The following is a 22,904-nucleotide window of genomic DNA, read 5'->3' as shown; positions in this document are numbered from 1 at the left end:
GCGGCGGGTTGGCGGCGGCGCCGCGTGAGCGGGCTTTGTGGCGGCTCCGTGCGGGACCATGTGTGGTGAGTGCCGGTCTCGGCGCGGGGCTCCTGGCTCCAGGCCTGCTGCGCTCCCCGGCTCCGGGCCCGGGCCGGGCCGGGCCTGACAGGAGCGCGGCTCTGAGGGGGGGGCCCAGGGTCTCATGTTTGACAGTTCCGGCTCAGCCGGCTCCTTTCTGCTCCCTCGCGGGGGCGGGGGGTGCTGGCTGAGCCCAGGGCGGTTTTTCCTGAGGGGTGCCGGCGTGGCTGGGGCAGGGGTGAACAGTGGTGGTGGGGCTGGGAAAAGACAGCTTGTGTTGAGGCCCTGCACCCCCCCGTGCTCTGACAGCAGCCCCCCGGTGCTGCGTGCTGTCTCTTTTGAGCGGCTCCGAGCCGGGCCTTGGAGCTCCCCTGCAGCGTGTGCGGGCACTGGGCTCTGCTGGCCTCCAGAGGCAGTCCCCGAGGCGCCGCTCTGGGCTGGGCGGCTAAACAAACCCTGGGTGCCGTCTCAACTGTGGAGCTCGGAGACTGGAAACGACTGTCAAAATCTGCGGCATCTGGGATGCGTTGATGAAGGGACGGCGTCACCACTGCTAAAGACGTGTAGTAAGACATTAAAACAGACTCGGGATGAAGTGGCAAACCACCCAGTCTTTGGGGACCAGGCGCTTTGGACAATGTCGCGCCAAACAAGTTACGATGGCACCTGGCCGGAGAGCGAGGTTTGGGATCTAAAGCATTTGAAAAAATCTAGTCAACTTTCTTGGCATATGCTGTGCATCCCTTCGCATGCATATAATGCTTGGGGTTTCATATGAAGATAGTTCAGACTTTTCTACTGTGAATGCATACACTTATCAACATGTAAGGGCCCTTTTTAAGAGATGAATTTGGGGAAATGCTGCCTAGGGTTTCCAGCTGTGTAAGTGGAAACAGCTTTACAAATGCTTTTTGTAAGAACGTGCAGTATTTAAAAAGTTGCTGAAGCCACTTTGAACTGATGGTCTCCGTCAGTTAAATTTTAAGTTAACTCTTAACTTCCTTGCAGCTCTAAAGCTGTTTCACTAAGTAGGCACCCCCATATTTACCATTTGTGCTCTAATGAATCCAATCTGCTCTGTGTTCTGATTAAAACGCTCTTGCGGGGCCGCATCATCGTGTGTATAAAAATGGATTTAAAAATGGCAGCTGGGGTGCTTTTAGCTAAACCTTGTCAAATGAGGTCTAGATAAAGCATCCCATGGCCAGTTTTAAACCTGCAGGGGCTTAATACACACGATGGTGAGATATTTCAGTTACAGTGGCTCTCCAGGAACCACTGTGATTTAAAACATCCCACCACCTGAGCACATGTATAAGTGGCCTGGCTAAAAGCCAGAGTAATTTTTCCATTACAGAGCAGATCCAAAGTGTAGGGTGCCTGGATCTAGGTGAAATCTTGTGGTTACAAGCTGCTTATGGCATTTTCCTAGAAAAGACTCTCAGAACCCTTTTTTTTCCCCCGCATTTTCCTGATGCTTGCCATTCAGTCAGAGAAAGCAAAAAGTCCAGACAGCTGGTGAGTTGAAAGGAGAGGTGTTCAGTGAAGGTTAAGCAGGCACAAAGATGGAGCCTAGGCTTTCTGAGATGTAGCATGCCTCCTTTCTGGATTGTGAAAAACTGTTCAGAAGCGAGTAGCTTCCACGTTGCAGTAATGACTGGTATCAGTTATGTAGCAAATATAACAGGTCTAAGGGCAAAAGACCAGTACCCCATTAAATGTTCTTTGAGTAGCTGTAATTGGATATAAAAAATACCCAGTTCTGTCTTTATATTTAAGATTTAGGGGCCATAGTTCCTTGCTTAAAATTTGTGCTAGTAAAGTGAGGCCATCATCACTTCAAATAGCTTTACCTGATCTAATGAAGCTGTGATATCACTTTACACAATAATTTCTTATTTTTATTAGAAATTCTCATGGAAACTGCAGCTCTAATTTAACAGTTTGGGAGGCCACAGAAGTAATTTCAGTTGAAACGAGATTTGTACTTGAGAGAAACTTGTGAAATTAGTCATTGGCTTAAACTTCCAGATGGAGCTACCTACCAGAAATGTGGCTAAACTTTTTGGTTTTTTTCTGTAGAGGAGTTAAGTAACTGGCAAAAAAAAAAAATGGGATTCCTGAGAAGAAAGTATGCATGTGAACGAGGCAGTAGTAGATAAGTCAGGAGTAAGACTTTTTTCCTTCTAGTAAAAAAATAAATACATTTGCGATATGTTCCTTGACAACCCAGGCAGCACTTATCTTTTCAGCGTAATAGCCTCTAGTAGCGTCTGAGTTTCCTAGTTCATGTGTGTGGATGTGTGGCTAGAGCTTCTTAGAAACAAGGATCCTTTTAACAATTACTGCACACTAGTAGCATTGTAAAGGCATTCCCAGAGGAAGCTTTTCCTAGAGCTTTGTATAGTCATAAAGACGCCACTTGGAATATATGAGCCTGGTGTGTCTTTGAATGTATTGTGAAATCTGGCTTAGAAAGTGATGTTGGATCTGAAAAGAGGTACGGAGCAATATTCTGGAATGATATTAAGACATTTTGTATTTTTAAATTTCCAGGATCCTTAGAGGCAGCAAGTGCTAGAGGACTGTAAGCAACTGTCTGGAAATTATGATCAGCAAATCCTTGATCTAGGGTGGTTTTATGTGTAACAAGCCTGCAGACGTTATTTCCAAGAAATCTGTGGAAGAGCAGCACTTGAAATGTGTTCAGGCATCTTTTTTATGTTTAACTACTGTAGCATGTTATGGCCTTTGAACATCTTGCCATCTTTGCTATTAAAGTGATGGGCACTTTAGAAATGGTTAGGGTCAAATAGGTACTTTGCTTCCCTCTTCTGTAGCAGAGATGGAGTTTTGAAACTTAATTAGTTTCTTTGAGGTTAGTCTAAAAACTACTGCAGCCTGTAACACTAAAGTTGTCCAGTTGCTGTTGTAGGAGTAAAGCCAATAATGTTACTGGCTGTACATGTGGGGACTAATCAGTTAGACCTCACATGTTCAACAACTGTATCGTCACTATGACTTTCTTAGTTTTGGAGAACCAGTTGGAGGTATAAATAACATTTTTGTGCTCTCAGTAGCTTTAATTGAACAGGTAAAACCATTAAATCTTCAGCACAGAATAATGTGAATTAGTCTTTGATATTATACATTTGTTAAAGAGAACAGTTTTTTCCAGTCAAACGGTTCCTTCCCTTCAAAGCTGAACTGCCACATGCTTGCTTGGTGTAGGGTTCACAATGATTTACTGATTCTCTAGTCTACATAGTTTATGATATCAAATTCATTAACACTTTAAGTAGGGTTGGAGCCATGATGATCCAGGAAATGTAGCAGAAGCAAGGATTTTTTTTTTTTTGTGATACTTTTTTTAGACCAAGTGTATAGTTGGGAGAGCTGCTGGACAGCCTTTTGGGTATTGCACCCTTCCTTAAGTCTGCAAGAGAGACTTGAGAATGGGTACTTGACTTGGGTTTCTTTTCTATTTTCCTTTGTCCCTTACTTTCTGTCCTTTACTTCTGATTTCATTTCTGTTTTCTTCCCTAGTTCTCCCTTCCTGTTCCCTGTTAAAGTGGCTGCTGCATACCATTTTCAGCAGGAGCCTTTCAAAAATAGTTCCTGTGCTCAGAGTCCCTACCCTGGAGCATTTTGGGCCCTGACCTTGATTACAGACATTGCCTTGTGCTAGTGCAGTGAATATACTCCTTGAGATGTCTAGTTTTAGACCTGGAAACGCAGTCAGTCACAATGCTCCCATTCTCTGCTACAGTCTGCATGGGGAGTTGGGAGATTTTTTTTTTTCCAGTTTGGGCATTAACTGCTACTGTTATTTGGAGATCTCAGTGAAGAGAGTGATAGTCTAAAAATTCCCTAGAACCAGGAATGTTTAATTTTGTGACATTAATATTTAGAGCTAATAAAGAGCTTTAAATCCATCTCTGCAGAGGTCCCAATAGACTATAAAGCTAAGTACAGACAGTCAAAAAGCCCAAGGCTGAGTCTGTTCAGTCTTTACAGGTTAGCCTAAGCTGCACAGATTGAGCTGATAAGCAAGTGAACAGTTCATTTTGATTCTGCAAATGCAGCCACATGCCTGCAGTGGCCCAGACCAGAAGCGGGGGGTTGCTAGAGCATGCCTTCCTGCTCCATTGGAACAGACCGCTTGGGCCAAGGCTAGCCTGCCCACCCTGCGTGAGGGGGAAGAGGCGTGCAGGGGAGATGCATTCTGGGATGCTTGGGGGGCTGTGAATTAACTTGAATCTGGAGGAGATCTAGGACAGATCCTAAATCAGTTAAGTTCAATAAACCTACCTAAATTAGTTAAGTCTGCTACATCCATCCAGGTTTATTTTAAACTGGTTTCAGTGATTTTGAAAACGGTTTATGTGCACTGAATTTCTGTTGTGTTACAGATTTGAACTGGCTTCCCATCACTTACACTGGTTTATGTGCAATTTCTGTTCCTAGCCTAAATGTTGACTTTCTGCTCTTTTGTCCCCTATTTCATTAAACAGGAATCTTCGCTTATCTGAACTACAGAGTACCTCGGACTCGGAAGGAGATATTTGAGACTCTGATCAAAGGACTCGAGAGACTAGAATACAGAGGATATGACTCGGCAGGTACCTCACCTTGTACTAAAAATGCGTATGTATGTGATTCCACCTGCTCGGTACTTGCATTACTTCAGTCCAAGATGATCTTTACCATTTCTAACCAAGATTTTGGATGTTGAATTTTTATTTGTGTGGTATTTTCTCATCCAAATTTTATTCTATTGCCATGAAAGAGCAAAGATTGAAACCTGTGATGTAATTACACGTTCAGTTTAGTTGTTTTAGAACATGTAATTGAAGCAAGCAGAATGAAGGAAATGGATACCTGCTGTAATTTTTGTTGAACGTCTAATGTGAAGCGTGTTTGGAGACTCATCAATTGATAGGCTTATCAATGCACTTCAGTCTTGAAGTGTTAGTATCACTGACAAAATCTGAGGTCCTTATTCAGGCAAAACTTAGGTCAATTTCAGTGGGTATTTAAACCTGTATTGCCTTTTCAGGTGAACCTTAATCTGATTTGAATAGCCATTTGTAGAAGACTAGAAGCATCCCTTCGAAGACTAACTTTGTTGTAGAGCCTTTGCATTTGCATGTGATTGTCTGTCTAATCTTAGGATGGATTTTTCTGAATAAGATGCACTCCCTTCCTTTAAAAAAAACACTTGTGTTCTGAATCCTAGGTGTTGCCATTGATGGAAATGATAATGAGGATAAAGAGAGGTTCATCAAACTGGTCAAGAAAAGAGGAAAGGTAAAGGCCCTGGATGAAGAATTATACAGTGAGTTTAAAATTCCTTTATGATTTTATACTCCTGATGATAGCTCTATATTAGCAAAAAAGTTAAACTATTGATTTTTGTGGTTTAAAAACAAAGCTGTTAATGGCATTATATAACCAGCATTAGGTTGTTGAGTAGTTTTTGTTCAGAGACACTAGTTTTTACAAAGTAGGCTTATCTTTGTGCAGTAGGGGTATAGTGGAGGTACAATAGTGTGAGAGCTCATCACTAAGCTGACTGTGTTCATTTTTGAACTACCACTGCCCTCTGAAATCTGAGCTCTCTCACAAGAAGACATGCGTATGAATTTATATTCTGACGGAGCTTTGGCCATATTGTACAGCATTTCCAAGCAGTTCATCATCTTCACAGCATCCACTCTATGGATTCCTTCCTCCTACAAAGAACTTGAGTCCTATTTTTAATAAATATTTGTTTATATTGTAATGTTATGGTCAGTTTGCCTAGTTTACAATTGCTAGTATAGGCTGAAAAATAGCTCCATATTAGCAAAATGTTTCCCACACGCACTTAAAACTACCCAAGGCTTAGTGTCATGAAATCAAATAAAGTTGCAAAACACTTTAGACAGTATCTTTACAGGTGAAATTTAAATTCAACAAGGTTCTGTTAGTCTTGTGTTTGTGTGACTGTTTAACAAACTGATTTTCTTCTGCACAGAACAAGATGGTCTGGACCTAAAGGTAGACTTTGAAACACATTTTGGAATTGCTCACACTCGTTGGGCAACCCATGGAGTCCCCAGTGTAGTAAACAGTCACCCTCAGAGATCGGGTAAAGGGAATGGTAAGTATCATTTGTGTCAGTTTGGAATTGTATATGAATCTGTTATGACAGAAAAGACCTCAGTCTAGATTACTCTAAAACTGCCAAAGTGTGCATGAGTTCTGGTAGGCTAAACTCATTCATCAGTGACCTTGTCAAACAGGCATTTCTTTCAACTAGAGAACGTATTTTGACTTGGCAAAGCAGTCTAACTGCTCAAATAAACTTCTCTGTGAGTAATAATTGAAAGGGAAACTTATTTCTCAAACATGATACAAATGGAATACAATAATAAAGGATATACGTTTGTTTGAATGATTCACTGTTGGTTTATTAGAAGCTCAACACAACTTGAGTCCTCATGTATCATAATTAATGCAGAGAAATGTCTTATTGGGCCAGCAGTATCCAGGAGGTAACTATACTTTAGTCAGGTGGTATTTTGAAGAGCAACTGAGCCAAGTGGAGGTCTAAAATATTTAACTATATTTTTACTGCACAGTATGAGAAACTTCAAACTTAGCAGCCTATTACAATATTTGAATTAGTATTATCTAGAAAAAATAGTGTGGTGGTGGTGGTGTTGTTGTTTTTGGTTTGGTTTAGTTTTTTTCCTGTTACTGCATTTGATACTTCCAAGTATGTGTATTTTACTGTTCTTTTGAATAGTTCAGATGTTTTTAACTGGATTGTTATGCAGAGCCTTTTTTTTTTTTTTTTTAATTCAGGCTAAATTGAATACTATTGACCCAAAACTGGAAAGAGTGATATTATGATTAAGGCAGACGAGGGTTTTTGTGTAAAGGTGATACATTTTTATTAAACCAACTAAAAAGTTAGAAAACTTGTCCTTTGCAAGCTTTCGGGCACAAATACCCTTCTTTAGGCATAGGTAGAGTCCGTTGGTGTTTGTGTGCTCTCTTGGGTGGAATGGAAGCCAATATGGAAAACGCAGGTCTGTGAAAATGCAAATGTGAGGGGATGAAAGACCATAGGAGTAAGGCAGGTAGGTGGGGCGGGGGGGCACAAAAGGGAGGAATGTTGACCAAGTGATATAATGTAGCTGATGAAATGTAGACGTTGCGTGGGGTTATTGGATGGAAGGCAGGTTTATAATGTGCCGTAAATCCAATGTCTATAGTTACTCTATGATTTTTTTTTTTTTTTAAATCTGGTAGATTTATGAAGTGAAGCTTGTAGGTTTGTCTACCAAAGGTATCTTTAAATTTGCCTTTGAGGATTAGAACTGAGAGACTGGAGAAAGAGTGGTTTAATATTAGAAATAGCTCCATATTGGCAAAATGTTTCCCACAGGCACTTAAACTATCCAAGGCTTAGTGTCATGAAAGCAAATGTTTTATAATTGTTGTAGTACAAAGATAAGATACACATGGCCTTTGCCCTGTAAGCTTCCTTAAATATAAATCAATCTTTGGATTTCCTTAAATAGGGCACTTCATCTTCAAAACAACTCGGTACCCATAGAGGCCTTTACGAGGGGTATTTCTAGTTTTTTCTTGAATACTCAGCTCAGGTACAGTGATTCAGTTATGCCAAAAAAACCTAAAGTGGATGAGTAGTAGGTATCAAAATGCTTCTGTGGGTCTGAAGAAATAGTGAGGCCCAAATTCAAAATTATTTATTCTTTCTCTCTACTATCCTAAAACTTGCTTCTGTTTAATATTTGGCTACTTTAGCTCCCATACAAGTACCAGAGTAAGATCTTTAGAATTTCTGACTTTATGTTCTGTAGCTAACCTCCCCCTGCCCCCAAAACAAAAAAACCAAACTCCAGTTTATCTGGGGTACGGAGGGTTGGGATGATGGACAATAAAGGAGTAAACATCTTCTCAGAAATACTTTAACTTAAAAAAAAAAAAGTCTGTACAGGGTTGAGGTGTGCAGCCAGACAAAAATGCTCTCTAGTTGAGATGGCGGAGTAGAAATGGCATCATGGTTTCTGGCCGTCTTTGTATAAAGTGTTAACAATCCAGCAATCTGGCTAACGTACAAACATTTTTTTAGCATAACTGTGAATAAACATCTAACAAAATTGATAAAGTTTGTTATTAATATATTCTATTCTGTTCTATTTTTAAAACTGTGAGAATTGGAGGAAAACAGATTCTTATTTGAAAAACAGGATATACTACTTGAATAAGATTTGTAAACTGATAAAGCTTATTTACATGTAGGCTGTCAGGGAAAAGAAAAGGGGAGAAACGTCCATGCTATGATGATGGAGACCATAAAACCACTTCCAGTGTTTGGGTCTTAGTAAGTTGGTCTGCAGATGGTAACTCTTAGGTTGGACAGAGTCTGCCAAAGGTGCTACATTACACCCTAATTATGAAGGCATTGCAGCAATAACAACAATTTAAGATGCTTTTGTGTGCATGGAGTTTACACTTTGGTCTCTTAATTGTTGACTCTTCCTTTCAGAATTTGTTGTTATCCACAATGGAATCATCACAAACTATAAGGATCTGAGAAAATTTCTGGTAGGTTTTATAACTGCGACTTATTCCAAAATTAAAATACTGATATAAAATAATTGTTTATCCATTTGTCCTAACTTCTGAAGGGATTGAATTAACGCTCTTGTATACAATTTAAAAGTGGTGTTGCAATAGAGGTTGGCTGCTGGAGTTGCACAGGATCCTTATGCTGGAAAAGGATAGAGGCCTATTTTCTCCTATTTTTATATATGTTTGAAAATAGTGAGGTTATGATTAGTTGAATCTTTTCTCTGCTAAGTGGTAAAATGCAGCCTAGTGTGATCCTCCCAAGCTGTCCGTTTTAATGATTTATTACCTTCTGGTGAGATTACACCAACTGAAAAACACCAGGGTTTCCTTCCTGAGGAAGAAAATGCTTATCTTGTCTTTGATTATATCTCACATTCCAGGAAAGCAAAGGCTATGAGTTTGAATCTGAAACTGATACAGAAACCATCCCCAAACTAATCAAATATATATATGACAACAGAGAGACAGAGGACATCAGCTTTTCAGCATTGGTGGAAAGAGTTATTCAGCAGCTGGTAAGTGTGATAAAAGGGAAACTGCTTGAATTATAGTAGTGTCTATTGTAGTAAAGAATCCCAGCACTTTATATTTGGAGTTTACAAGGCATGTTGGTTCATGGATCATGAGAGCCTGGTACTGCTTAGCCACTGCTTGGAGGCAGAACTGGGGGACGGGTGAGCTTGTTAGCATGTTTCCTAGCTATCTTGATGACTGGATCCTGCACACGGAGTTGTAGAGCACTTTCAGATCAACCTTACTTATCTTAATGGTCTTTTTAACGTTGCATAAAACACCAGGATTTTGTTTTTAGGTAGTATTGTCATTTTTGTGGGTTTTTTGTGGGGTTTTTTTTTTTTTTCCTTTTAAAAAACAACCCCAACAGAACCCAAACTGAGCCAGGTCACACATTTGATGTCAAAGTGGAATAAAAAGTATTTGATCTATAACTTTAGCATACACACGGGCAGTATTGCCCATTTATTGTCTAATACACAAAAATATCTATTTGTAGATCCCCAGCAAAGCTAGAAAATGCATCTGTCAGGGTTTTACAGAGACTTGTATTAAAAGTATTTATTTTTGCAGGTAAAACTGAGAATCTGGTTTCCTATTAAAAGTGCTCATCTCACTATTTGGATAATGCATGGTATATTTATTGGTCTTTTACTTGTTTTACTGTATTTGCTGGCCTTTTGAATGGTACAATCTGACTGCCAGGAAGAAATTCCTGATAGTGGTAATGAGCTATGCCTAAAATCATTTTGGGAAGAGGGGCCACAGATTAATGAAGATTTGACTCACTTGTATAACTCAGTTCAGGATTTTTCCTTTTGTTTGTATGGTTTCCAGGAAGGTGCTTTTGCCTTGGTTTTCAAGAGCAGCCATTATCTGGGTGAAGCTGTTGCTGCCAGGTTAGTGAAAATCCAAAAAATATTTTTGTGCTATGTATTGAAATACACTGTGAATGAATAACCATAATTCCAGCATTTGACTATTTTATTTTCTATATACATTAATAATCCTTTGATCAGACATCATTTGCGAACAAAAATTTAAAACAATGAAATGCAGAGGACTATGACATTAGTGTGTTATAAAAATTCTGTATCCACGTTAAGCATAGTTAGTCAGCATCTGGGTTCAGGACCATGAACTGTCCCTCAGTTCCCTTGGCACATCTTCCAATCAGCTGTTTAATCTAACTGATTTGAAATTCACGAGCTTTTCCTGCTTGCCAAAACTGCTGAATTCCAAGGGATTAAACCACTGCCTTTCAGAGTCACTCTGAAAGATTTACCTATAAACGTACAAGTAATTTTTGAGGAAATAATTGTGAAAAATATGAATTAATCATTTCGTAATCACAGCTGAAGAACAGTCAGATGATTGCTAAAGTAGGCTGACTTGACCCATTTCACTTGGTGTTAAATTCTTAATGCAGCATGTATGAATGCAGTGTAAAATAACGAAGTATGCAATGGTACACCTGCGTGCTGTAGAACACTGAGAAGCTCAGTTTGCCTTCTGTTTCCAAAGTGCTTTTCTTCAGACAAGCTCTTTTTTCATTTGATAGCAGATTGAAAAAGGAGAGAAGACTGGTGTGCTTTGACTTCATTTTGAATAAATGCTGTGAATGGTGTATTCATTCAAGTTGGCTAGAAGCCTGTTGGATTAATACATTATGTAAATACTGGTACACAACTCTAGTCCAAGACAAAACTCATGATAGTGTTGAGTTGCCTAAACTCTGCTTCTGTTTCTGGTTGGAAAAGCAATTTTCAGGAAAGGGTAAAGGCATACTAAGTGGCAACTGGTGCATCATGCTGATAGAAAAACTGCGTTGCGTGGGTTATGGAAGAAGTCCAAGCGTATGGTGTCCTAGCTTTACCAAGGCATTGTAAAGATGAAAACAAATGCATCTTTCCAAGCCAGATCTTACAATTGGGAATGCAAGTTTAGCCTTTCATCTTGTCAGTATTCCATATGCCTTATTTTGTTTTCTACAGTTCCAAAGCAGGGAAAGGAACATCACATAGTTGGGTGGTGGGCGGGGGAACATCTGTCACCCTGTGAAGTTGGAAGTGGTGTGACCTTCCAACCCTGCAGATCTTAAGTAGATCTCCCTGTACAAAGGACGTCATAGCTAATGTGTTCCTTGTTGCGCTCATAGGAGAGGAAGTCCTCTACTCATTGGAGTTCGCAGCAAATACAAGCTTTCCACTGAACAGATTTCTGTCCTGTATCGGTCATGTAAGTGAAAATATTTGTAAGTTACAGCAGTTATTCTCTTTGTGATGACAGTTAACAGAACCTTAGCGGGATTTTTTTCTAATCAAATTAAATTCAAGGTGTATTGCTACTCCCTTAGAAGTGAAGTTAATGATTTCTGTACGCTGGGTATTTATTGATTTGTTTTTGAGTGAAGGGTTTTTTGTTACTAACAGTTCCCGTTCTTATCTTATTGTTTATAAATGCCCACTGGGAATGCATCACTTTCTAAAAGGATAGACTACTTGTAAATGTAGTATAGATGTTCATATCTTATCTTGATAGTTTACAAGTTTTTTTTTCAACCAGGTAGGTTCCTTACTTCAGATTGGTCTATCTCGGATTCATGTCCCATTTCGTTTAACAGGCAACATTGAAAACGTGAAGAATATATGCAAGACCCGAATGAAAAGACTGGATGGTTCTACCTATCTTCATGCTGTTGGAGATAAAGCAGTAGAATTTTTCTTTGCTTCTGATGCAAGGTAATACATGACACTATTTTTGCTTGTCATTTAGGAGCAACACGGTAATGGAAATCTTACCTATTACTTCAGTGCCACATGTTTGTGATTTGGTAGGAAACTATTTTATTATGGAGACTCGGAAAGCTCAACTAATGACTAATCAACTTGATAAAGCAGGAAAAATGACATTTTGAAGGTGGTAAAGGGCACAGATTTCTCAATGATGTGTTACCAATAAGTAACTGTCAGTCTGGAACCTTTCTTGCGCTGTTCTAAAGTGTATCAAATGCAGGGAGACAAGATAAGCTTAAGTAGCCCTCACTAGCACATGTTATCTTTGTTTCTTAATCTTACTGCTTCTTCATACTAAAACATTGTTCCGAATATAAATCTCTTTCTATTTACGTTTCTTCAGTGCCATCATTGAACACACCAACAGAGTAATCTTCCTAGAAGATGATGATATTGCAGCAGTAACTGATGGGAAACTTTCTATCCATCGACTGAAACGTTCAGCTAGTGATGACCCCTCTCGAGCCATCCAGACTTTGCAGATGGAATTGCAGCAAATAATGAAGGGTAAGTCGGAACACCTTAAAAAATAACAGTTATAGGTAGGTAGTCTGATATTGGCACGCAAGAAAGTTGCCAAATCCTCACATAATGACCTTGTACCTACGTTTCTAGTATGCTAAAGTAATTCCTGGGAGCTGGCAATTTTTAAGACTTGTGACCAGATCAGGCTAGGCAGATTCAGGCTCTACCTCTGTACGTATTAAATCTGTGACTTTATATACAGGATAGCAGATACCTACAACACTTAAACATTGTATAGAATTAAATGTAATAATTCTTAAGATGCTCACTGCTAGGAAGTTTGTACTGATCCCTCAGAAGTTTACTAAGGCATCTCAGAATCTTGGTAACAAACAAGAAAATGACCAGAGTTTCTTTTGAAATAAATTGAATTAGACTTTTAACATTTTAAAACACTTTAATTGAGAAAGTGGCCCACGCTTCATTATACCAGAGTCTCTCCCCGTTAGCAAATATTGGAGACTTAACAGCCTCCATGAAACCCTCAGGATACGACTGGGCATTTAAAAAAAAAAAAAAAAAGTTCTCTCTTCAATTGAATTAAAATTGAAACGAAAAACAACTTAAATCTGTTTGTTAATGTGTCTCTAAATAGGTAACTTCAGTGCATTTATGCAGAAAGAAATCTTTGAACAACCAGAATCTGTTGTCAATACCATGAGAGGCAGAGTGAATTTTGAGAGCAGTACTGGTAAGTCGATGTGATGACTTAAAAAAACCCGATTAGAATAAAAATACATGTAGCTGAAGTCTGTACTTTTTTCTTTTGTTGGGGATGCTGCAGTTCTGTTGGGTGGTCTTAAGGATCATTTGAAAGAAATCAGGAGGTGCCGCCGACTGATCATCATTGGTTGTGGAACCAGTTATCATGCTGCAGTAGCTGTAAGTTCAACCTGCTTTAAAATATGGGGGATACTTGGTTTTTATGGTTTAGAGAACAACTTTTTTTCTTTCTTTCTTTTAAACTGAGCCCTGGGTGAGGGAATTGGACTTTTATGCATCTTGCTTCCTCTTAGCACCTTTTATTAAAATAGCTCTACTGTTATCTGCCATGCTGTAAATTAACACTTTTTGATGTTGCAGCTAATAGTTAGAGCTGCCTTATTTCTTGGTAATAGGATCCAAGATGTCATTAATTCCTATTAAATTCTGTAACTTTGTAGCTTGGTTTGTTTTGTTTCTTTTTCCTTAATATAGCTATTCACTCTAATACTTAATGTTCATAAATGCTTTTTGCTTATTGACTATAGACTCGACAAGTGCTGGAAGAATTGACAGAGCTGCCTGTGATGGTGGAACTTGCTAGCGACTTCCTGGACAGAAACACTCCTGTATTCAGGGATGATGTATGCTTCTTTGTCAGTCAGTCAGGTGAGTTACTCTGACTGTTCCTCCTTCATCTGAGTGGAGACATGCAGAGAAGTATATGCAGTAAACAAAGCTTATTTCTGTCTCCATACTTAAATTTAGAGTAAATGAGGAGGATTAATAGTAACAGATCTGTGTATTGGATGCAGGGGTAGTTTCAAGCTCAAATTAAACAACTGGTGGGTGCCAAAACTAGGTCTAAGTGTGAATGCTCTATCTGGCTGCATATTGTACAAAACGGGGTTCAGTAAGTTAGAGCTTCAAGTATCCCTATAATATAGTTTCTAAGATGCCTTTTTGCTGGTCCTGTATTAAATGTATATGATAAACTGTACATATTCCATAGGTGAGACTGCAGATACGCTTATGGCCTTGCGGTATTGTAAGGAACGTCGAGCTTTGACGGTTGGCATTACAAATACTGTGGGAAGCTCAATATCCAGAGATACTGACTGTGGTGTACATATCAATGCAGGCCCAGAGATAGGTGTGGCAAGCACAAAGGTAACTATTCGCTGAGTGGCTTTTATACCTTTCTTCTGTGGAAGCCAGTGAGATGTTTTAGTAATATGTTTCTGAGAAGCACTGACATTCTGTCCGTCTGCAGGCTTACACCAGCCAGTTCATCTCTCTTGTAATGTTTGGCCTGATGATGTCTGAAGACAGAATTTCCCTGCAGAAAAGGAGACAGGAGATCATCAGGGGGCTGCAATCATTACCAGGTGTAATGACTTCTACAGTTTTTTGTTGTTTTTTTCCTTTTGTTTCTGTGGTGATGAGTACTGTTAAAGAAGTACACTTCCTTGATAAAAACAAATCTTCTTATCTTCATGAAAAGCTAGCAGTGTTATGTAGACAACTCCTTTACAACAACCAGCAGCTCTCCCTGCTTTCACCTGGTCTCAGTTCTGAAAAAACAAGTGCTCTAATGTTTCAGTTTCCAGTAACTGTTCTCTTATAGACAGTTTACTAATCCCACAGCTTGTTTCCTCTTCCAGGTATTGGTGCCTGAAGGATAGGGGCTTATTAATGCGGTGGGATTTTTTCCCTTTTATTTTATAAAATAATTTTTTAACTAATTTGAAGTGGTGTTAATAATGAAATCTGTTTTTAAAAATAGCAGCCCACGTGGCTCTGAATATTCCTTTTGGTCCACTCTCTCCCAACCCTTTTATGGTTTGAAGTCTGTTTTCTATTGGTCAGAGATACTTTTCTGTGTGGGAAATTTGAAGTCCTGGACCAATTAAACAATTATACTGATTGAAATGTGAGCAGATGGGGCTAATGCAGTTCAGTTAATGTTTTACAGTTATTTTGCATGTCTTCTTTCCCAATCGGCTGCAAATTATTTTCACTTATCCTAGGATAGCAGCAGGCAGCTAAGATAGTTTAAATGGCTCAACTGATGCAGAATTATAAGCGGCAAGTCTGCTCCTTTTCATTCCACCCCAAAGAGATTCCTCCGTGTTGAAATAGTATAATAGTTCATATGCCCATGCCCTTGCTTAATATGTTGGAAAACTGATGGTTGTAAAACTCTGAAATTTGATACATCGTCACCTGAAGAGATGTTGGTGGTACACCAAATAATAAACCGGAACACAGTTTATATTCTATTCTTAGTTACAGTTGTGTGGTGTTGCCCTCCCGCCCCCTTCCTTGCATACAACGTTCCTTTTTCATAATTTTTAAAGGAAATTTTACTATTTTTAGTGCTGATTTAAAAAAAACCCAAAAAACTTATTTTAAGCCCGTATCAAGATGAGAAGTATAACAATTACACTTAGAAATACAAAGGGAGTGATATACATTAAACCAAGAGAAAATTTAAAAGTGCCACTTAGGTCTATTCAAGGGTGTAGGTTGTAGCCATGTTGGTCTAAGGCAGGGGCAGGAAATTATTTTGGGTGGAGGGCCACTTACTGAGTTTTGGCAAGCCACTGAGGGCCGCATGACAGGCAGCCAGGGGCAGATTAATACTTAATTTCTAAATTTTTTAGGGGTCCTGTGGGCCAGATGCAATGGCCTGGCAGGCTGCGTCTGGCCCACGGGCTGCATTTTGCCCGCCCCTGGTCTAAGGACATAGGCAGGCAAGGTTTTTTGGGTAAATCTGCTGTCTTTTAATAGACTAACTTCCAAATATTTAAGTTGGTCTAATAAAAGATATCTGAACTTTGTCTACTTAGATCTATGAGAGTCCAAGGCATATTTACAAAGCTGCAGAGCTTTGAAGTTTAAATGAATGCAGCTACGAACCTATCTGTTACTGCCTCATTGAAACAAATCTTAATATAGTTTTGATAAAGCAATAGCAACGCAGGAAATGACAGTTAAGGTAATCCTTTTTGTATGTGATTTTGACAGAGATGATTAAAGAAGTCTTGTCCTTGGATGAGAAGATACATGATTTGGCTCTTGAATTGTACAAACAGAGATCGCTTTTAGTGATGGGTCGTGGTTATAATTATGCTACTTGTCTGGAAGGAGCATTGGTATGTATGCTTAGGAGTATCACTTCTAAAGCTTTACCCTTTTTTTTTTTTTTCTTTTTTTTTTCTTCTTTTGTTTCCTTTCCATTGCTTTTTTCATTTTGTTTGTAAATTTAACTGCAAGAAGGAAACATCTGTAGAAGACCTCTTTTTCCCACTTTAATGTGTATGGGCCTTTTATTTATTTATTTATTTTTGTTGTTACACCATTTCAGTAAACCTCTCGTTAGGCATAGCGAGATGTGACAATATATCTTTCTGGTCATTAATCACCATATCTCAAGACACAAATGCTCCTAAAATGTAAACTTTATTCAAGGTAACCTAGAAAAAGGATTAAAAATAAACAAACTGCTTGTTTCTCTGTTATCTCTAAGGAGCAATGATTCCTATTGATTTCAGGCAAACTTGATCCAGCAAATGACACCTCCTTGTGATATTAAAAATAGGACAATTTTTGCCGGAAGCAAGGGTGGGAACCAATTTTGTTGTATGTTGTAGAATGAGATAAAACCAACTACTGGAAAGACTTTATTTAAAAAAATAAGCTTATTTCCATGTTTAAATAACAGACACTTGGTATTTGTGTTTTGCCTTCTGAAGCTTTTATTTGGCACTTGACACGAGTGTAACTCTGGCATTTGCTTTCTAGAAAATCAAGGAGATCACATACATGCATTCTGAAGGTATCTTGGCTGGCGAACTGAAGCATGGGCCACTGGCCCTTATTGATAAACAAATGCCTGTTATCATGGTAATTATGAAGGATCCCTGCTTCAACAAATGCCAGAATGCTTTGCAACAGATCACTGCTCGACAGGTAATTTGAACAACATCAGCTGGGTAGAGGTTCTGCATGCTGAAATGTGTTGCTACTGACGGCACTTCAGAAATGCAATGTCTTGGTGTTTGTCTAGTCCTCAAGGATGGCAAGTGTGCACCCTTTGATTCATACCGTAGTATTAAAGATGGATGCCAGTGATGAGGACTGACCAATTAAAAATGCAGGTGGAATTATGTTGGTGATCTGCAGTGCTAGAAGTTCAAATTTCATTTTAAATTGTAAATACCATGCAACAAGCAAAAAGTCTTGTTTTCCCATAAATAGTAGGAAGGCATTGTCATCATCATTCTTACTATCTGTATGAGTAAGTTCAAAATATATTGAATGCATTTGAAAGCTTAGCAACGTGGGGCACTTACACACATACAGGGAGGCTGCTCTGATGCTTTGTAATTTTAGTGCATCCAAGCAGGCTCAATTTTAATTGAGTTTGCTGAAGCGTGGAAATTTACTGCACTCCAGTGTCATGCATATTGGCATCCCCATGCTGAAAAATGGCGGTGGGGTGCTTTAAACTAAAGCTTGTTCTAGCTTTAGTTCAAAGCACCCCGCTGCCATTTTTTAGCATGGGAGCGCCAATACATTTGACACTCCACGAGCTTTTAATTAGCATGGCTCTTGGAGCTGTGCTAATTAAAGACCTCCCCCCCCACTACACACCTCGTGGAGCACATCTACAAACGTCCATGCACACCAAAACAACTTGGTGTCAGCCCTTTTTTGATTGTTAATATCTTATTTACAGGGTCGCCCAATCATTTTGTGTTCTAAAGAAGACACAGAAAGCTCAAAATATGCATACAAAACTATTGAGCTGCCAAACACGGTTGACTGTCTCCAAGGGGTTCTGAGTGTTATTCCCCTCCAGCTGCTTTCATTCCACCTGGCTGTTCTCAGAGGATATGATGTAAGTGTCTTTTTATCTTTAGGTACTCCAATTTGAACAGTTGGAGAACCACTGCAGTGAATTTCCTTCTGCCTCCACCAGCTTAATGTGAGAGGAATAATTACATAGAGTTTCTAGCAAGAGAATAGCTATATACTAAAATTCTAGATCAGTTAATTAGAAAAAACCCCTGAAAAATATTTAGCTTCTTTTAACTGAGAAAATGAAACTAAGTGTTCAGTAGTAAAACTGAATGAGAGCAGTACCTGGAATGAAGATTTCCCTTTGTTTTTCAGTAAATAATATGAAAGTAGGAAGTAAAATTTACTCAAAGACATTGTGACACTTGTCTGATACTTAGCATCGGTTAAAAAAAAGTATTTGAATAAGCTTAAGACTGATGCCTATCCTTTTGAGAGTTGTACCCTGTTATGGCAATCCATATTTTTGCAATCAGATTGCAAGGAAACTTCTAACCTTTGCAAATTTTAAGATCTCCAGCTCTTTTTGCATGTCTAGGTTGTGTTTTGGCTAGCTAGGACAGATAAGGTGTGGAATTAATTCAGGGATGGGTGGTTGGGTGTGGGGGAGGATGGGTGGTAGGGTGTGTGCGCACGCATGTGTGGACAGGTTGAATCAGCAGATCCAGAAAGTTACTTTACTCAGTCACGTACTGAAAATCTGTTCTTCATTCCAGGTGGATTTTCCAAGAAACCTGGCCAAATCTGTGACGGTGGAATAAACAACCTGCAACTTTTGTCATCAGACTTCTAAATTTATTTTCTACAAATGTATTGTTATTCATTGAGTACACAACTTTCTACACAGAATGATGATATTGTTAACTGGAAAGTGTTGAGGAAGGTTGGCTTGTTTGTTCTTTAACTTGTTCTGACACCCGTTTTTTAAAAGCTTTTTGATGTGCCTTGTACCCAAGTGCTTTTGCTTACAGCAAATGTTTCTCTAAATACTAATATTGCCAAAAGAGAAAGACAGAAAGCAAATCATTGTTTACACATGGTATAGTGAATGAAGTTTTCTACTATTGTGCAATATATATATATATATACAGCTCTGTTTTAGAGTAACTGTGAACACTTTTAGCCAACACTACTTTAACTAGTTTTAAAAACAGTGTATTTATAAGTACAGTTGTATAGCTTTAAATTATTATTTTTTTAGTATGTTGCTCATCTGTAGCATTGTTTAATGCCCAGAATGTATATCCTGAGCATGGTAACATTTATGCATTTGTGTATAGGGTCATTGTTACTGTCTTGTATTTCAGCTTTGAACTGGAACTCTATGGGCACTTTTACACATGCCCTGGGGGTGGGGGAGAGGTGGTACTTTAATTAGAGCGGCTCCGAGAGCTGCACTAATTAAAGCACAGCAGCATCTTGTGTATCAGTGACCCCTGCACTTCAAAATGGCAGCTTGTGTACAGACGTCCTATAGCTTTTTCTCTCTCTCTTGGTCTCCTTTCTAACCTTTTTTTGCCATTTTCTGTTAACTGTTTGTTACCTCAACTTCTTTGACTGAATATCTCCAAATAGATTTCAAACTTCAGCTTTATTTAACCAACCAACATTATTAACTCATTAAATTTTTTTACCACATACATAGTCCCAGTTTTGATTCATTTGACATGTAAAGTATAACAAAATAAGGAAATGGTATTTTCAAGTGGATCACTATACTTCTGTTGGAGATTGTACAATCAATTTACTATGCAATTAAAGAAAATGGATCATGTAAACTCTTCTTATGTGTACTCTTTTACCAGCTCCTTCCTCTTCTTGAGTACAGTTGCATCTGACTCCACATGCAGAGTTTTTTCTTCACTGATGGGTTTTGTATCATACAAAAAATGAAAGCACTTCATGAAGTACTGTTTTGGAAATGGAGGAATAGTCTTGCGCTTAAGGCACTTAAGGCATCTGGTTAAGTTTCAAAATATGATTCCAAATCTCAGGTGTGCTGCTGGTGACATTGGTCAAAAAAATCTCTGTATGTCCTAAATGGGGACATTACAGATGGGCCTATTCTTCCTACTATCTTTCCTCTGCCACCTAGTAAGCTGTAAAACTCTCTGGGGCAAGTACTGTCTTAAAATTTGTGTACTTGGTACAAAGGCGACCCCAATCTGAACTTATTCCTTATTAATGTATACACATGATTAATGTAACCATAATACCTGTTCTGTACAAAAACTTGGCATCTTTATAACCTTTTTCTGTACTACTTATCAATCTAAAAGCTACATCTTTTGGGTGCAGTAGTATCTCCCGCACAGACTGAATTTATAGATGTAGTTGAACTATTAACTCTGTATATTCTGTCTTCCTTTGAGTTGGCTGAGTTTAAAAAGACATTTCGCACAATTTTTAAACAGGAAGGTACATTTTGTATTTCACCTCTTATTATTTGTGGCCATAATAACACTTCTATGCTTTCTGTGCCAAGCAAAACCTCACCGGAGATGGTAGGTTCAAACCCTTTTAAAAGTATTTGTCTCCTGGTTACGCTCATGCTGATGAGCAGGATTTAGAACTTCCAGCTTCTCTTGCTGGGAAGGGTCTAAAAGAGGATTTGTTTCTCGCTGGACATCCTGAAGAGCACAAAGTGTCTCTTCTCTAACAGTGACCTGTTTTGTATGCTACAAAAAACTTCTAACTAATGGAGCTGGACAAGTATCATATGTACTGAATTGCAGAGACTTTTTGCCCAGTAACTGCTGATCATCTCCTTCCCCAAAGCAATGATGATCAATGTGAAATTGCAACTTTAATCTTACTGAGCATTGCTAATAATTTTAAGTGGTTTAATCAAAAACTTCAGAAGCCAAGACCAGAAAGGTGGTGTGACTTTTTTTCCCCCCCTTTTCTTCCAAATTCTTCCTCCTATATTCAAAAGGGGGGAAGAAGGCAGTGCACACACTAATGACTTACAGTGCATCAACTTTTGTTAAATTTGCTCATTGCTTAAAGAAAAGTGAGGGACTTCAATACAAAAGACTGAACTTCAGTAAAATAAATGAAAAAAACCAGACTATGGATATATTTATCTGCAAAAAAATTGTACTTCATGTGTACGTTACGTGAATGTATTTGTGGAGTAGCACCAAGAAGTCTATTGTAATACCCTGTCCCTTTGAGGCTTATAAGTGAACTGCTCTAATGGTTTGTCGTGTTAAAACACAAATTACCATCATTCTTGCTTTTGTAGGTGACTTAATGGTTCACACAAGTTCTTGAGTAGAAAACATTTTTTTTCTTTATATAAATACAATATATTCCCCTGCAGGTTGGCTTTTAAATTGAGATGTTTGAATACTTACAATTTAATGGCTTTAAGTGCTGCAGTAGCTTTTTGTACTAGAGTAGTTTCTAATAGCTCCTTTTAAGGTGGTTCACTTTCTTTTAAAGGCAGCTTTGAAAGGTAAAAAACCACAGTAAAATATGATATGCATCCCTATCTAAAGCTGAGGTGTTATTGGCTAGTCCTGGAGAGGGCTGTTTCTTTGGAGCTACTCCTTTTCTTGCCTTTTAATGAAATGCGGTACTAAGACTAGACTGTAAAGTAATGGAAGCAGTTTAGTTTTGTTTTTTTAATTTATAACTTATTAAATTCAAGTAAGGATAGAATAAATACACGAGGAAATCTTAAAGGAGAGAATAAATAGGAAATCCTAAGTAAGGACAGAATAAATAAATGGGAAACAGTGCCCTACTTGGGTTTAAAGAATAGGTTCAGTTCTTTTTGAAATGGGCTACAAGCAAAAATAGAAGTTTTTAAAGTATAGGAAAAAGGAAGAAATGCATAGATGACATGTTACTGAGATTTTCTGGATGGAAGAAGGAATAGCTGTGGGGGCTCAAATATTTCCTTCAAAGCTTTCATGGCTCATTCATTCCTTCAAGCTACAAACAAAGATTACGTTTTGCAAATAAAAATGGGACTTGGGGTTCCAGCCTCTGAACTGGCGCTTCCTGGGTCTGAAATGCTGGAGACCTGCAAGTGGGAGCGGAAGAGGGGAGAAACACCCCGGTGAGACCCCGTTCGCTCTCCCGTCCAGCATTTGCTCCTTGCCATGGTGGGCCAGGAGCCCCGGGGCAAGAGGCACTGACGTGACCCAGTTAATGGAGGAGGGTGACGTCACCCGGGTGTTTTGGAGTGAGCTGCCTCACCTCACCCTGGCAGTTGGATGGGGGGATGACATCACCTCAGCTGTCAACGGTGATTTGCCATGTAAATAACCCACCATTTGGTGTGCACTTACTGTGTGGTGACATCACCAAGCTGGGGGCAGTTTGACGTGGATAACGTCACCAAGATGCGGAGAGTTTGACGTGGGCGCTGACATCACCAGCTCGAGTCGCTCAGGCCCAGCCCGACCCGGAGCCGCCCTGTCTCCACTGCAGTCCCCTCCCTTATATAGTGTCTTGAGGCGGTCCCGCCTCCAGCCGGATTGGCCGAGTGCGCCCGGCGCCGCACGGCGATTAGACGGCGCGCGCGCCCGTCAGCGGCTCCGGCCTGGCGCTGCCTGCGAGGGGCAGGGGAGCCATTGTGGCTGGGGCGGCCCTGCGAGCCGGAGGCGCGGAGCGGGCACCCGTGCGCCGCCCGCCCGGCCTGGCCAGGCCACCGCACGGTGAGGCGTGGAGCGGGGAGGCCGCGGGGCGGGGCCTGGTGCAAAGTTTCCCTCAGCCGCGGGGTCGCCGCCGCCCGCCGCCCCTTCCCGGTCGCGGCCTGCAGCCCCCCGCGGGGCACTT

General features: G+C 39.6%; 1 protein-coding gene across 1 annotated transcript; it reads left to right on the top strand.

The window, feature by feature from the left end:
- Positions 1-19,283, top strand: GFPT2 (glutamine-fructose-6-phosphate transaminase 2). The gene is made up of 19 exons (XM_019535180.1): positions 1-65; positions 4,575-4,682; positions 5,300-5,398; positions 6,080-6,205; positions 8,627-8,685; positions 9,093-9,227; positions 10,063-10,124; positions 11,384-11,463; positions 11,849-11,966; positions 12,364-12,527; positions 13,141-13,236; positions 13,330-13,427; positions 13,796-13,916; positions 14,260-14,417; positions 14,521-14,635; positions 16,278-16,405; positions 17,055-17,222; positions 17,992-18,153; positions 18,830-19,283. Exons 1-19 carry the CDS (start codon positions 59-61, stop codon positions 18,872-18,874), a joined length of 2,049 nt encoding a protein of 682 aa, XP_019390725.1. The 5' UTR covers positions 1-58; the 3' UTR covers positions 18,875-19,283.
- Positions 19,284-22,904: the final 3,621 nt, after the last annotated feature.

The sequence above is a fragment of the Crocodylus porosus genome, unplaced genomic scaffold (assembly GCF_001723895.1).
Source record: "Crocodylus porosus isolate Cpor-Errol unplaced genomic scaffold, CroPor_comp1, whole genome shotgun sequence".
NCBI lineage: Eukaryota > Metazoa > Chordata > Crocodylia > Crocodylidae > Crocodylus > Crocodylus porosus.
This window is presented reverse-complemented; position numbering and strand designations above follow the sequence as displayed.

Excerpts from the sequence above, each read along its gene's own strand:
- GFPT2 (XM_019535180.1), top strand. Across the intron at positions 13,237-13,329 it reads GAATTTTGAGAGCAGTACTG|TTCTGTTGGGTGGTCTTAAG; the intron begins GTAAGTCGATGT and ends GGGATGCTGCAG. Across the intron at positions 16,406-17,054 it reads CTTGTCTGGAAGGAGCATTG|AAAATCAAGGAGATCACATA; the intron begins GTATGTATGCTT and ends TTTGCTTTCTAG.